Here is a 17564-nt window from a genome sequence, read left to right on the forward strand (position 1 = left end):
ATACATATGTATGTATATCTCTGAGTAAATAAATATAAAAAATCAAATATACATATAAACATGTAAAAATAATAATTTTTTTGTTAAACGGTTAGGATTTCCGTAAAAAAATAACAGTTTGATTAATATGTCAGATATTGTATAAAAGAAAGAGAAAAAGACCTCTTGCGTAGTCTGCGTTTGTTCTAATAAAAATAGCAGGCATGCGACACCAAACACCAACCACGACGCGAAAAGTGAATAGGATAAAAAATTCTATTCCTTCAAACATCGACTTTTATGGATCTTAATATCTACAAAAGAACCCCCGACGCGGACTTTGTTTTAAATTTTGGTCAAATTAATTTAGGAAAGGGCAAGGCAGCTACTAGCAATCTTTTGAAAGTTATTTTCGATAAAAAATTGGATATTTGTTTTGTACAGGAACCTACAGTCAACGACACGTTATCTCTCAACTTGACCGAACGAAGCCTGTTGTAGTTACAGGAGATTTTAATGCGAAAAATTAATAGTCCAATAAATGACAATATAGGAAGAAACATTTTAGAAATTTTTGAAAATAACAATTTATTTGTTACTAGCGCCCAGTCCCGGCTTCGTACGGGTAATAATTGTTATTTTCCTCGTTAGAGAGCTCCGGTAAACGTGTGCGATTGCTGCTAGTTGTAAACTGCCATAGGTACCGCCGCAACCGCTACGTCCGCGTCTGCATTTTAAATCTGTAATATCTTCGAAAATATTCATTCAAATTACATGCTGTAAAGGATCATATTGATCTATATTTAATGCACAATGTATTTAAGGTACTTCATTGGATAAGGATTAATGCTGTATTGCTTAAAATCGGTTCGTAAATAAGCCATTATTTAACGTATAAAGGTAAGAGATAAAATGGTTATTGTGGATTATCCCTAAGAGATAGACACATACCATCACGGACTTTTATGTAGACCTTTTAAGGTGTACAATACTGTAGTACAGTTACATCTAGCGACCTTTGCCCCTACTTATGGATCATACCACCGGCCATGACACTTCTAATTAGTATATAAGCTTATACATCTCATTAACAGTGACAGTGTACTTTAGAGCTGAAACCTGTTACTTGTTCATTTTGCCATCATTGTGTGTAGTAATTAAGAATTAAGTAAACAAAGTGTTTTTTAAAACTCCACTCGAACATCGTACGTTTTAACTGTACATTACTTTGATCTGTTTCGTAGAGTTCAGCCAGCGTTTGCAATGTAAAATTGTTGTGGATTGTACCTACTAGCTACGAAATTTATTCTTGGAACACTATAACTACAGGTTTTCCCGTGACGTAGTTACGTTCATTACCTTGCCGGCTACCTGAACTACCCCGTGCTACAACCAAACATACCTACAATAACAACTTTTATCTTCTATTTTTAATTCACTAATGTATTTATATTCTACTTTACTCTTGTTTTTTATTCCCGCTGTTTGGTTATAGTTTCCCACTTAATCCCTTTCTTTTTCTCTATTTTCTTTTTTTTTTGGCTTCATCTTATTACTTTCTTCGTGCAATCATCTTTTTTTTTATTTTTATTAATTTTTATCGTAGAACCACCGCTCTTCTTTCTAGCGCTATATTTTCATGCATGTCCTGTTCTTTCCTATAGTTAGTTTTTTTATTTTCCTTCGCGAAGTTAACGATAAAAGCGAATTCGTTTTTAGGTCAACCCAAGGCTACTTATTGCTGTTCGTAAGTGGCACTAAATCTCATTTGTTCGCAAATGATACGTTCGCAAATAGCACTAACTCAGAGTATTTATTTTGTATATATGTATTCAATTCCTGTCTTTATTTGATTTAAATACTTTTGTATACTTAGGGCGATACTTCGGCGCTAAAACGAAAGCAGTAGTACAGTATATGAAATACCTTTGTTAATTTTATTTTAATTTTATTGAATTAACGAAATATTGCTGTGATACATAATTCTCATTGTAGGTACATTTTCTTTTTCTTCTATACACTTTTATATTCGATATTTTAGTTTCATCTGGTGCTCCGATACGAATCTGCAAGACATTCGTAATATAAATTTATTTGCATTGTATTTTTCAATAAATTAGTTCCAATCACTTAAAAATATCGTTTTGCGTATTCTAACCGGAGCATCTTAACTCAGTGTAAGTATAATTTATGCAGGCTCTCCTCTCTCTCTCTGCTCGCCAATAAATTCTTATGTAACATAAACAATAAAGTTACTTTTGAAGGTTCAGGTGTCCTTCTTCTGCGAAAGAGCAGACATAGGGGAAAAAGTATGGATTGTAGTTGTATCGAGTTAATTAGTTTATTTTTTAATTTTATTCTTATAATTAAAATAGCGCATATATTTATTTTTGTACATAAATTATTTCGAAAGACCGCCGTTGTAGTACCGAAAGGTGGAGCAGCGGCAGTATGTAAATATTTCAATTAATAAATTGTATTGTCTCAGTTCCCATCGCATCGAGTAGTCGAACCGATCGGTTATGCGATGTCCGAGAGCCAGAGTAGTTCCACGCCTATAGAGTCGAGTGAATGCTAACGCGAGCGAGTACGCACGAATTCGGTCAGTAGTGTTGATTACGCGAGCGAGCGCGGTACCGCTATGGAAGTGACTAGTTGCACCGCAAAACGTATATTTTTTCATTTAATATTTTCATTGTATATATTTCTTCGCTCAATTAATTTTATTTATTTGGTTAGTTAAGTAGTTCCACGATAGTTTTACTTTTTACTTAGTTTGTAAATATTCCGTTTTTGTGCTAATGAATTAAATTTTTTAAAACCATTAAGAGTGTATTCATTAAAAAATGTGGTACAGTAGTACATAAGGAAAGGCAGTACAATCGACGTTTGCCTTTTCTACATCATTACCGTAAAAACTATATCAAACCGTTATGACCTAAAGTTGTTTCGTGAATATCATCCGCGTTTAAATCTTTGTTTATATTCTATCTATAGTAATTCGTGGCAACCGTTTTTTAATGTCCTTGACCGCGACATCGTCTTTCGCTTTAATTAGCAATGAATGTTTAACTTTTTTAACCTCTTCCTTCCCAGCGCAATGGACTACTAAAACACCTGATTTCGTTGCCCTGACATTTTTGACCGCGATATTATTTTTAATCCGGGTCTACTGAGCGCATAACAACTTTCCTAACATATTCTACGTCTAAAATAATTCGAAGTGGTCTGTATTCTGTCGAAACTGTCACACGCGGATCGCGATTTCGATCTTTTTGGATCCCATCAGCGCGTCGCAGGCAGCTCCGACAGAACATAGACCAACTTTTACCTGTTGTCTTAATAGTGCGTTTTAGAAAATATAACAAATTGCGTAGTAAACGCCATCTGTAGCACGATGCTACATTTTAGGATTACGTATGCTCTAACAAGGTCCACTTGTGTGGATATCTACTTGCTGAAAACGAATACCGGCGTAGCCAGCCTCAACGTGATAGGCACGTTAACTTAATCGAATAAAATAATTCGAAGTGGTCTGTATTCTGTCGAAACTGCCAGACGCGGATCGCGATTTCGATCTTTTTGGATCTCATCAGTGCGTCGCAAGCAGCTCCGACAGAACAGAACAGGCCACTTCGAATTATTTTATTAGATTAAGCTAACGTGCCTATCACGTTGAGGTTGACTACGCCGGGATTCGTTTTCAGCAAGTAGATATCCACACAAATGGACCTTGTTGGAGCATAGGTAATCCTAAAATGTAGCATCGTGCTATAGATGGCGTTTACTGCGCCATTTGTAGTATTTTCTAAAACGCACTGTTAAGACAGCAGGTAAAAGTTGGTCTGTGTTCTGTCGCAGCTGCCTGCGACGCGCTGATGGGATCCAAAAAGATCCAAATCGCGATCTGCGTCTGACAGTTTCGACAGAATACAGACCACTTCGAATTATTTTAGACGTAGAATATGTTAGGAAAGTTGTTATGCGCTCAGTAGACCCGGATTAAAAGTAATATCGCGGTCAAAAATGTCAGGGCAACGAAATCAGGTGTTTTAGTAGTCCATTGCGCTGGGAAGGAAGAGGTTAAAAAGGTTAAACATTCGTTGCTAATTAAAGCGAAAGACGATGTCGCGGTCAAGGACATTAAAAAACGGTTGCCACGAAGTACTATAGATAGAATATAAACAAAGATTTAAACGCGGACGATATTCACGAACCAACTTTAGGTCATAACGATTTGGTATAGTTTTTACGGTAATGATGTAGAAAAAGCAAACGTCGATTGTACTGCCTTTCCTTATGTACTACTGTACCACATTGTTTAATGAATACACTCTCAATGGTTTTAAAAAATTTAATTCATTAGCACAAAAACGGAATATTTACAAACTAAGTGAAAAGTAAAACTATCGTGGAACTACTTAACCAACCAAATAAATAAAATTAATTGAGCGAAGAAATATATACAATGCAAATATTAAATAAAAAATGTACAAGGACTTGAATGGGTTGAAAATATAACGAATGATTTGAGCTGACTGACTGCTGTTTGACTGAATTAAGTGTTTATATAAATGTTGAAGTAAATAGCCAGAAGGTGGATACATTATTTACTGATGAGTATATAATGTATTTGTTACATAACAGATTTAAAGAACCAATAAAACTACCTTAATTTGGTAAAGCCAGAAGAGGGTTGCGAATCGAGTTGTAAAATGACCCAAATGGTCAAACAGGACTATGAATAACTTAAAAATGACAAATTCTGAAACTAAAATAAAATTTTATAACTAACTATAGTTTTTGTAAACGTCGTTGATAAAACCGAACAAATGACGTTAATAAATTTAAAGCGGATTTTAGGCAGCTAGCAGTTTTTGAATATCGTAACATTAGGGATAGTTAAAGCACTACAGCCCTTTCAATGTTACGACTTTGTGCACTTATCAAAAAATTGTGAGATCAAAGATCATATTTGCGGTAAATGTGGTAGTAAACACAGGTTTAAGGACTGCAAGTCAAAAACTACTTAGTGTGTAGTTTGTGTTCGGTCTGTTGTTATCCAATGTTTTAGTTTATTTAATTGTGAGTTTATTTCGTATAATTTTATTTGTATGTATTTTTACTTTACTCATCGTCAAGGGGCTAAGGAAGGACGCTCATACTTTTAGCTTTTGGTGCAATAAAAAAGAAAAATCATATAGCACAACTACCCTTGCAGCTACTCTAACGGTACTTGTGACGTAATTTTAAGTGTCCCTATACAAGCCAAAGTAGCGCGTTTTTAATGGAAAACGGTAAAGACTCCCAGCCAAGTCGTTTCGACTAATTCATTTTTTTTCTTATTCATTTTATAAATTATCCTATTCACTGATTCATTCTTTTAATATAGTACTGTAGGAGGAATTGGTATGGAACCGCCATCTGTAGACCCCACGGCGAAGGATTCGACAACCCATTATTGATTTTTTTAATATATATATATACTTGTCTAGTAGTACTCTCGCGCCATATTCCCGCGATGTGCTGTCCTTTTGTTCACGTTCGTTTTGTTATTTTTACAATTTTCTTATTAAACTATTAATATAGTGATAATAGAGTTGAAACGTTCATTATTTATTCACAAAGTATCCTCAACAAAGGCTTAAACTGGCAGCCGAACGTTTGGCCCGAATAATTGTGCGTGAAAACATAATTGTTACTCGTGAATAGCAATATGATACATTTGCCGTGTGTTATTTCAATGAACACTTTCTAGTAGCAGTGCAAACTTGTTTAAATATATTTACAGACCTTTAGTGTTGCGAAGTTTAGCATAATTTTCCAGTGCAAAGTACTCCGTATCGATTTTAGCGAAATTCGGTTTACAGTGTTGCCAAACCGATAATATTTTCCGGTATTTGTAGAACTTTAACACTCATCAGTGTAAAATACCGCGACCAAGACAAACAGGCCCAAATACTCAAAGTGCGTCACCTCCGAGTGGAATAATGATGTCCAATGAGCAATTTAACCTATTACTCGCTACAGTTCGTGAGTCAACTCTACAAGCGAATACGGATTTATTGGAGCAGCTTCGTTCTGCGACACCATCGTCAGCGATACCATCGCCCACGACCAATGTAACAAGGTGGTAGTTCGTCACAAAACGTGGGTAGTTTTGCTAAATGTACGGCATGTTTTAATAGTTTCGATTCTTCTGCTTTTGATGCATTTTTAGACAACGTCCTAACATATAAAGACGTATGTAATGTATCTGATGATAACGCTCGACGAGGTATTTCGATGCTTTTAGAAGATCATGCAAGTACTTGGTGGATTGATGTAAAGAATACAATAAATTCCTGGGATGAAGCATTTCGTGATACGTTTTCGAGAAAACTTCCTCCTTTTCTGGTATTTCGAGAAATGTTTTCAAGAGAACAGAATACCACAGAAACAACCGAAAGTTTTATTTGTCATGTGCGTGCGTTAATGTCCCAGTTACCGTATGATTTTCCCATAGAAGCACAGATCGATGTTGTATTCCGACTGATTTCGCGTAGAATTCGAAAAAGACTTATACGAAGTGACATAACTACTTTTAAGCAAGCGCGTGAAGTTGAACGGTCGTAGCAAAAGACGGGAGTCGAATTAAAGCATAATTCGGACAGAAAAGATTTGGTCAAAAAAGCCGAAGCCACTCAATGGTCCACGGCCAGGTGCGCGTATTGTAAAAACTTTGGTCATGTTCGTGATTGTCAAAAATTGAAGAAAAAAGAGAAGTCTCCAGAATCAAATAATTCTGATCAGGTTGCTACAAGTAAAACTCGATTCACTTGTTATGGGTGTGGCGCATCTGGAGTCACTAAGTCTAGAAGCCCAACTTGCTAAAACAAAAGCGGTACTTCATCCCCAAATGCTTTACGAACAAACTGTTTGAGTTATTGTGAGACGTCGCTTCAAGGGAACACCAGTACTAGGCCCTTACTGCCAATTACCATTGATGGAATTCACGGTGCAGGGTACGCAGATTCGGGTGCACAGGCTAGTATCGCTGGTGCAAAACTGTGTGGAATTTTACAGAATTTAGGCTACGAATTTGATAGCTCTATTGCTACTTTGTCCTACGCTGATGGTAAGCGTCACACTGTGAACGTTTCGACGACAGAGGTAAACATCGAAATAGGTTCAAAAAGATTTACGGCATTACCCCATCTTACGGAGAATAACACTTTATTGGGATGTGACTTCCTTGAATCTGCGGGAATCGTTTTAAATATTCCTCAAAGATATTGGTACTTTTATCATAATCCTGAAGTGCATTTTCCATACAAGTGTTCAATATCTATATTACGCGCCGATGAAGGTGCTCAATTGAAGGAAGAACACCAATTGGTCGATCAACTATTAACCGAAAATGCTGACATATTTGAGCAAGGGGGAGGCCCTACTCCTCTGATTAAGCATCGAATTGACACCAACAATCATCCTCCAATTGCAACACACCCATATCCTATCGGTTAATCTTTGCTTATCTGGATGACATTCTCGTATTATGTGAAACATTCGATAAACATATTGATGACTTAACGTGCGTGTTTGAAAGACTTCGACAGTGCAGTTTACGAGCCCGACGCGACAAATGTTCGTTTTTTCGAGAATCTGTTAAATATCTTGGACATGTTTTTACCCCTGCGGGTATAGAAACGGATCCGGATAAAATCGCCGCAATTAAAGACATGAAACCGCCGCGATGCAAGAAACACATCCAAAGCTTTCAACAAACTTGCTCGTGGTATAGGAAGTGATTGTGAGAAACCGCAGTTGGTAATTCCAGCAGATCTCCGTGAAGACATACTACGAAATGTCCATCACTCTGCTAACGGGGGACACTATGGTATATACAGAACCTTACAAAAAATCGCTGATAAGTACTATTTTGTTGGTATGCGTCGATTTGTTACTGACCACATAAAGAACTGTGTAGAGTGCCAACGCTATAAAGCCATCAACTTAAAGCCAGCAGGATTCCTTCAGGCTCCAGCCCCATTACAGCGCTTTGAAGTTATTGCTATCGATCTGTTTTGTCCATTACCGACAACTCCCCAAGATGGATACTAATTATAGAAGACGCATCTTCTAAATGGGTGGAACTGTTTGCATTAGAGATTGCTTGTGCTGAAGCGTGTGCTAAGGCACTTATCAATGACATTATTCTCAGATTTGACACTCCAAGGAAGATGATTTCTGATAATGGAGTACAGTTCATTAGCGACATTATGCAGAAGGTTACTTTTTGTTTTGGAATCAACAGTACCCTATTTCCTACTTACCACCCCGAAAGCAACGCAGTCGAACGAAAGAACAGAGACCTTAAAACCCAATTATCTATCTTGTCTCAAAACCTCCATCATCTATGAAATACTCACATAGCAAGCATTCGATTTCAACTGGATACACCCCAGCTTATTTGACGTTTGGTAGATAGTTGCGAGCACCTCATGATACTCTTTACGATTTTCGCCAAGTGTTAGACTCCGATAATTTCGTACCTACCATTACTCCTTTTCTCAAGGACTTAGAAATGGCCATCCGTCAATGGAAAGTAACTGATTCATGAGCAAGATAAACGAAAGGAGTATGAAGACCAAAGCCGCCGTCCAGTTACCCTTCAAGTAGGACAACAAATACTTCATAAGTCATGCACTGAGTAACGCGCAGAAAGGGATTTCTGCGAAGTTGGCCCCGAAAAGAGATGGTCCCTACGTAGTTACTAAGGTGGTAACTCCTACAAGCTACGAAATAGGTTCATTGTTGGGTCCTAATGACATAATCGGTAGATATCATGTTTCCGATCTGACGGAATTCCAGGGTTCTAAGAATAAAAAATGGTCCCAAAACGTACCGACTCCGTTAGCACCTAAGAAGAAAAGAGGACGACCTAGAAAGAATCCCATACCATCAAATCAGTCCTGTACTCCGCTGGAGGACCCACCGTGAAGTACAGAGGAGGAAAGTGTAGGAAGAATTGGTATGGAACCGCCATCTGTAGACCCCACAGCGAAGGATTCGACAACCCATTATTGATTTTTTGAATATATATACATGTGTAGTACTACCCTCGAGCCATATTCCCCCCATGTGCTGTCTTTTCGGTCACGTTCGTTTTGTTATTTTTACAATTTTCTTATTAAACCATTAACACAGTGATAATAAAGTTGAAACGTTCATTATTTATTTACGAAGTATCCTCAAAGGCTTAAAGTATTTAATTTAAGTAGTTGATAATTAATTAGTGTAAAATTTCATGTTACTAAAATATATTCGGAAATTCGGTTGTTTTAAATAAGTGGTATGCAGATAAGCGTAGATCTCTAAGCATCGCTTACTGGGATACAAAAGGTCCAATAAGGACAAAAAACACGCGCCTGTTAGTACAGATCACGACGCCAAGAGACAGTCTTGCCCGACAATGAATAGAATAAAAAATTCCATTTTAGCAAATATAAATTTTTATGGAAATTAAAACCCATAAAAATAACCCCGACGCAGATTTCGTTTTAAATTTCGGTCAAATTAATTTAGGTAAGGGCAAGGCGGCTACTAGCAATCTGTTAAAGGTTATTTTAGATAAAAAACTAGATATTTATTTTGTACGAGAACCTACGGTCAATAGATTGAAAATTGTTGGTTTTTTTAAAAATAATTCGGTAATTTATGAATCTAAATTATTGTAAATAAATCAAACATTTCTTGTTTATTTTTAAAAAGTGTTACTTGCGATAATATAATTGTAGTTGAAATTGCCGTAAATACGATAAAGATAGTTCTTGTTAATGTCTATTTGCCACCCGCGTGGCCGAACATCAACGAGAAAAAGTTTCTCCGACTTATTGATTGTTTTATCAGAACTCGAACAAACAAAACATATTGTTATGGCGGGTGATTTTAATGCGAGAAATTATGTTTGGGGCAGTCTAACAAATGACAATAGAGGTAATAATATTTCTGAAACTTTTGAAAATAATAACTTTGTCATATCAAATAATAATGTCGAACCCAGCTTTGTTGGACATCCCGGGTCAAGTTTTGTTGATTTAACTATAGCAAATTTTAATGCATTAAATTTAAAAAAAAATTGGCATTTGTCGGAAGAAGAAACACTTTCCGACCATAAATTAATATTGTGACAAATTTCGTTTGATAAAAACGAAACCAATATCGTTGACCATAGATTTTGTAATAAAAAAGCAAATTTTTTCGGACAGTTTTAGGGATAGCATAGGAAATATAGCACTAATTGACGAAAATAATATTTCAGAACGCGCAAATTTTCAAAATGACTGCATAGTAGAAGCTTGCGAGGAGTCAATGCCGCCTAAAAGATCTTTTACGAATAGTGTACCGTGGTAGACTAACGAAGTTACTGAACAAAGATTAGAATCGCAGAGACTTTGCCGCTCCTTTCAATGTGAAAAAAACGACGCGATTAGAGTAAATAAACGGGCTGAATACAACCGCACATTTCGCAAATATCAAGCTCTTTTTGTTAAAATAAGAGGCGACAAATTTAAAGATTTTTGTAGGCTTAAATTGAGAAAAAGGTCCTTGGAGAGCCGCTAATAAAGTAATTCGCAGAAAAAATTCAAATCGAAGTAGTTTACAAATTTTAAAACTTCCCGACGGTATTTTCACTAAAAGTATTACAGATACGGCCGAATTTATTCTAAATTCTTTCTTTACGTCGAACGATCCAAATTTAAAAAACGATAATTACGGAAGAGTTCGCGCGGCCGCGAACAATGTACTCGAGTACGATGTTTTTTTTTTAAATATTACCTACGCGAAATGTGGTGTTATGGGCGAATGATGAGGATACCGTGGATAGAGAAGATAAGAAATGAAGAGTTATTAGAGTCTCTATGGATGTCAATAAGAAATAGGCGAGATAGGTTAGGAGTACATCTTCACAGGCATGAAGGTCTAGCCAAAGACATATTAGAGGCAGAAACGGGAGTTAGAAAGGGTAGACGTAGATCTGGATTAGATTATTGCTCGCAAATAGTTAAGGATGGGGGTTATTCCAGTTTTAGGGAAATGCGAAGATTAGCTCAGGATAGGAAAGAGTGGAGGTACGTGTCCAACCATTCTTAGGACTGATGAGCTTATGATGATGACGCGGAAATAGAATGCCCCGTTAGTAGCATGAATCCGCGTAATGCGCCGGGACTCGACGTGATAACTTTCGACGCACCCCCATTCGTCTCACCCCGCTCAAGCAAAACAAGCGCGGTGGATATGGAGAAGCACCAAAACAACTTGGCTTTGGGAAAGTGATAAGCTTTCACTCGAACGAAACGCTCGTACAATATAATAATTTGGGAACAATATTTTTCGTCATTTGCGGCCCTCGCTCTTTTTATTCCGCATTTTTTCATAACCCGTTCGTGTTTGTTGTTACAGCGATTGGTACTATTATCTGTAGATTGCTTGCAGCCGGACTATCCCAATTCAAAATTGTCGCGCCATTTTTTATTCGAGGTCATTTTAAGTATGTATATTTTATTATTCGAATTTACATTCACGTTTCCCTTCGATTAAATTTACTGTTAAAATGGAAAATGATGGCAAGTTACAATTTTTAGATACGTTGGTTGTAAGAAATGGGAATTCTTTAGAATTCGACATCTACAGAAAACCCACTAATACCTCTAGATCTATACCCAACCACTCTAATCATTGTGTTCAACATAAATGGCTAGTTTTAATTTCCTTGTACATAGATTGCTTAGCTTCCCTCTCAGTAAAAGTAGATATCATAAGGAACTCTGTACAATTTAGAAAATTGAGAAAGACAATGGTTACAATGGTAACATTATTGATAAATTAATTAATACGATTAAATTTAGGAAGTTTGTTTCAAGATCTACGACTTTTCAAACAGATACTAAGAAGACCAAGTTTATTACTATGCCATACGAGCCCAGATTTACTCGAGGACTCGAGGGTATTTTTCGAAAACTTGGTTACGGATTGCTTACAGTTCAAATGGTAACTCCATTTAAACTCTCCTTGGTAACCCTAAGGATAAAATTTCTTTTTTGGAAAAGTTGGGGATATATGAAATCAACTGTAATGACTGTAGTAAAAAATATATTGGACAAACTAGACGCTCAATCAAAACTAGATTTAGGGAGCATTTAGCTCATGCCCGGTTTGGTAGAGGAAAAATCTAATGTTTCCCAACATATTCTTAGTGAAGAACATAATATTAATATTCTTAAAATAGTTAGGGAAGTTAGAAATAATTGTTTACTAAATAGTTTTGAAAGTTTATACATTTATAAAAATAAACAAATTTTATTGAACAATGACAACGGTTCTATCCCTGGATCTCCGCTATTTATTCTAGTTTAATTACTTTTATGATTGTTAAGGTCCATTGAACATCAACCTTGTTGTCATTGAGCCATGTTCACTAAACCTTCACAATTATTTGTATAAATTAGGATTAGTTCCCTTTTAGATTTCGTTCATTTTAGTCCCTTGTTACCGAAAAGTTCGTCGGACCACTACAGTGTCGTGTTTTGGCGTTGGGGTTTGAGCTATTTTGTTTGTTCTACAACAACTGCCAAAATTTTTCGAATCTTCACATATTCAGCCAGGCATTTGCAGTTACCGGCAGGAGATTAAACCAGGAAATTCTTTGTGAACCAGCCAGTTAGGTTTTAACTAGTTTAAGTTAGGTTAATTAGTAATGTCAAGTCAGATGAGAAGAAAGAAGATGAGAATTTTGTATTGTTATTGACCGTCGCTGTAGTACCTTCGGGTGGGGTAGCGGCACCATTGCAAACATTTTCTTTTAATAAATTGTATTGTTTCCGTTCGGTGGCCACGGAAGTCTGAATCCGCCAAGGTGTGTAACCACCCACCTGCCGAAGTTACTAGCCCTGAAATTAGATGGCGCTGTAGCGTCGGGCTTATACGCTGCCGTCAGCGGCAGGAGCAACGCGCCCCTATCGATCACATCACGAAGGTCTGACGAGGAGTCTTGGCGGTGAGTGCAGGAATTGGGCGTGAGCCCGTCTGTGCAAGAACTTGAACATTGAACATTCTAGAAGAGCTTTGGAACGTGAAGAGCACCGCAGTTGCGGCGGTGTCCGCATCTTTCCCTCGGATCTTGAAAATCCGGGAGAGGGCCATGTGCGGGTGTCGCGTCAGTTCGTACCCATATCCGGAGCCGCTCTCCAAGGTTAAGAGCCTCTAGTCGATAGAATATTGTGGGTAAGAGAAGTCAATAAATTGGATTGGCTCTGTAGATCGGGACGTGTCCGGCTTGGTCGGGAAGCGGGTCTAGGCTGACGTGCCGGGTCTGGGCGAGATGATGGCGCGAGCTTCGTGCCCCTGTCGGACCCGAAGTCGGTCCCGTGTCTTGGCCACCCGCGGAAATTCTTTGCTGTAAGCGTCGATCTGCAGCTCGCGTCGTGGCCGGTTGTCCCCTTCGGCCGCCATTTAATGGTCCACTCAGAAATGATACGGACTAGGAGAATCTGAATGTCTAATTAAAACATTGCTATGACCCCAGAGGGTATTGACACAATGTGATTTCCACCCAGTGTCCTGAATGTCAACGTGAAGAAATTGAAGAAAGCGCGGGTAAACGGTGAGAGTAACTATGATTCTCTTTCGGGGGAGCCATAAAAATGCCACACAGACTCTCTCCTCGTGAGTCCAGGCGGGCAACAGACTTGTCTTGCTGAGGGTGTGGTTGCTAATGGGTAGGGTGGGTTTCCACCCCCAGCCGTCAGTTGTTGGCCCTAACTTAAAGAACAAGCCTCGGATGACCACTAAGCCCGGGCCCTTTGGCTCGGGCGACCAACAACAACCCCCCCCTTCCGTATGCCTGTACCCAATGCGACACATCCTTCACGACAAAAACCGGCCTGGGCGTCCACATCCGTGCGAAACATCCAGCCCATTTAGATGTTTCGGGTCAATGTAAGGACAAGATGGACGGACAAAGAGGTGACGATATTGGCGCACAAGGAAGCAGAGATCTTGACACTGTGAAGTACGGTTTATAAACCAGGAACTTGTTAAACACTTCCCCAATAGAACATTCGACGCCATCAAGAAGGGGCGCCAAAAACAACCTTATCAAGACGTCGTGGCAGCCTTCTTGAACGCACTAGCTGTCCGGCCACACCCGATCGTCATATCAGTCAGTCCACAAACTACAAGGAGATTGAGCCTGAAACCAACTACAAGGGCCCCACTCAGACAGGACAATGCTGATCCGAAGCCCTCTACTGGCGGAGTCGAAGCACCGGTGATTCCTGAGAGTGAGTGGCTTTATTGACTGTATATTGGCCATCTTCCACCCCAAAGGAGACTCTTTCCGGTCTCATGAGTTCTTGGACATTGTCCGACAAGCCAAAGCGATCGACAAGGAGGACATCTTTATTCGGCTGTCCTATCTCAAGGAAATATTGCCGACGCCTCATCCCGCTAAACAACGTCCTACGGCGGAGGAACCGGAGAAGCCCCTCACTCGACAAAAGCAGCGGCCCCTAGAGTACGCTAGAGTACACAGGCTAATTGGAGAAAGCACCAGGGGAGATGTATTAAATCAATTTTGGATGGACTTGTCGACTACACATTCCCACCTCGTCAGGTGATGGAACCTTTTTGGCGTTCCATTCTAGCTAAAATAATACTTTTCACCTTTGTATTCGATGAGAGACAGCGAGCCTTCCATCCTGTCGACGGATGTGCCGACAACACGACAACCGTCGACATGCTATTAAGGTCTAATAAAGAACGTTATAGATCTTGTTACGTCGCCATCCTTGACGTAAGTAAGGCCTTCGACTCCGTCTCTCATCAGGCCATCTCCCAGGTGCTCTCCGATTATGGGTTTACAATAGAGTTTGTCCAATACATAATGGACTACAATTAGTAATCCTCTACCACCATAATCACACCGGAGTGGACATCCCGACCCATTATCCCAAATCGCGGAGTCAGACAGGGTGATCCATTATCGCCACTGATTTTTAACATCGTTATTGACCGTCTCCTTCGTTCCCTTCCTGTCCATATTGGATCTGAAATTGGCTCGGCAATGATAAATGCACTGACCTTTGCAGACGATCTACTTCTAGCAGCGTCCACACCCAACAGTTTGCAGACTCTGCAAATACTTACCTTAGATCCGTTAGTTTGAACTCAAATGCGGCTAAGTGGAAGACCATTTCCATTAAGGGCCAGCCGAAGCAGAAGATGAACGTATTGGAAATGAGAACTTTTTCAGTTGGCAAAAACAAGATACCCTATCTTGCGCTTGGCGAGGAATGGAGGTATTTAGGTGTAACATTTACGAGCGTCGGACGCGCACTATTCCACGCTCACGAGGAGATAGAACCTGCGCTACTGCGACTGACGAGGGCGCCGCTGAAGCCACAGTAACGTTTGCATGCGCTTCGTACTGTGCTTTTGCCGCGCCTTTATCACAAATGTTGTCTCGGTCGCATTCAACTACGCTGTCTCAAGAAGACAGAGCGATTGATCCGGGCAGCCGTTCGCAGATGCCTAAATCTCCCCAATGACATCCCGAATGCCTACATTCATGTCGACGTTTCGGATAGTGGGCTAGGCGTCCCTTCCATGAGGTGGGCTGCTTCCTGCCTGAGAAGGAATAAGCTCATGTGTCTCAAACTTCCTTCGCTGGAAAATGTGACTGTTGCAAACACCTTCCTTGCAACCGAACTCGTCGCCGCGGAGCAACGCCTTAACATCAATGACAAACAGATAAAGACCCTCTCCGACATAGCATCCATGTGGAGAGGCAAGCTACATCGCTCCGTGGACGGTGCCGGCCTTCGAGAGGCATATACATGCCCCGAGACCCAACGTTAGGACCGTGAACCAACTCTCCTATTGTCCGGCTGAGACTTTATCAATTCAATCCGATTAAGAATTAATGCTCTGCCATCCCGCAGCTGTACGGCTCGCGGTAGACCTCTTAAAGACCGAACGTGCAGAGCCGGCTGTGATAATCAGGGGACGCTTAATCACATACTCCAGCGATGCTACAGGACCCATGAGCCCAGAAACGATCGTCATAATGCGGTTGTCAAATACATCGACCGCAAGCTGAGAGAACAGGGATACAAGACCACCCTGGAACCTGTCATCGCCGCACCCGCCGGACCGCGTAAACCTGATATTGTAGGCACCATGGGCTTTAGAACTATCGTTATAGACTGTCGGAAAGTCACAGACAGTATAGTCTTCATGGAAACCCACAAAACCAAAATTTGCAAGTACAACACACCAGCTGTTGTAGAACACCTAAAACAAGGGCCACGAAACCAAGAGGTTCACGTGGCAGCGGATACACTTAACTGGCGTGGCGCCTGGTGCAAACACTTCCTTCAGGACTTATACCACCATGCAGTTCTGTGACGCGCCGCACCAGTATCGGTTAAACGCCTTTCCTCCCCAAATCCTTATATATGAACCCGAGTAATAGATGCCCCCCTCTGACTCCACCCCGGACCCTGCTGCCTGGGTTAAAGGCACAACCGAAAAAAAAAAAAACAAGTCGGCTTAAGTGTCGGCAGGGGCCTCCTCGATGGCGACGCTGGGTTTGGGATATCCCCCAATGTCATGTGGCTAGGTGTAAAGTAAAACCTCGGATCTTGCTGCTGATACGGGTACGCCAGCAGCATGTTAGACAGGAACTCATGTCGATGATTGTGCAAATGTTCTCGGACCTGTCCCCTCTACAGGGGCAATACACAAAAGGTCACAATCTACATTTTCGGTGCCTAATCCAGACAGGAGATCTAAGCCCGTCTCCCAGGGCTCTGCCAAAATGGACCAAGCCAGATAGGTCTGCGATAAGTGTGGGAAGTCATACCCACTAAAGCCTTCATTAAAAATGTATCTGCGAGATTGCAGAAGAAGGGATCGAGAGCGCTGTGTAGGTATCCCATCCCTTCCTGTCGTGCGTGCGGGCACATCCCGCCCAGTATAAGGAAGAACTTGAATCAAAGCTCCCCTTTTGGAAAATATCCTACTCGCCTCGACGCTCAATCCGTAAAGGGGGTTTCATACAAACAGGCGGTGTCAATTACGGGTCAGACTATCAGATCCGGAACCGACCACTAGAAAAGACAACCTCCTCCTACTGATTCAAGCACTTCTTATAAATAAAAGAGCAGCATTATCGCGCCCGTCTTAAGTTCCCCGGCAACATTTTATTTTAACAAAACGCCATCAACACGGGTACTACTAAATGACAAACGGGCAAGGCTTAGCCCTACCCTATGCACCGACGTTGGGCCTCCTCCCAGCGAGCCGCTGGTCCTTTTGACCCCTCCTGAGCGGTCCAGAAGAAGACGGTCTTCCAGTTCTTCTCCTTCCCTTTTTGCTACGCGGGTATGACTACATTCCACCACTACAAGCGAGCCTGTAAGCGCTCACACATAATTTGGCAAGGTATGAATAGCGTGTGGTTTTGGTGATCGTGACTTATCCGATCCTGTCGCTCGAGGGAGAAGTCCAGCTCTGTGGGGGAAGAGCCCGCCACAAGTTGG

General features: G+C 40.3%; 1 protein-coding gene across 1 annotated transcript in view; it reads left to right on the plus strand.

Moving 5' to 3' along the window:
• LOC112904387 overlaps nt 1-13318 on the plus strand; it is a 24903-nt gene extending 11585 nt beyond the window's left edge. Inside the window, exons 3-5 of the mRNA XM_025974265.1 lie at nt 12903-13018; nt 13080-13213; nt 13281-13318. Of these exons, the coding sequence (XP_025830050.1) occupies nt 12903-13018; nt 13080-13213; nt 13281-13318 (288 nt within the window). The remainder of the gene's footprint in view (nt 1-12902; nt 13019-13079; nt 13214-13280) is intronic.
• Nucleotides 13319-17564: the final 4246 nt, after the last annotated feature.

This window comes from Agrilus planipennis, unplaced genomic scaffold (genome assembly GCF_000699045.2).
Source record: "Agrilus planipennis isolate EAB-ADULT unplaced genomic scaffold, Apla_2.0 scaffold46, whole genome shotgun sequence".
In the NCBI taxonomy this organism is placed as follows: domain Eukaryota; kingdom Metazoa; phylum Arthropoda; class Insecta; order Coleoptera; family Buprestidae; genus Agrilus; species Agrilus planipennis.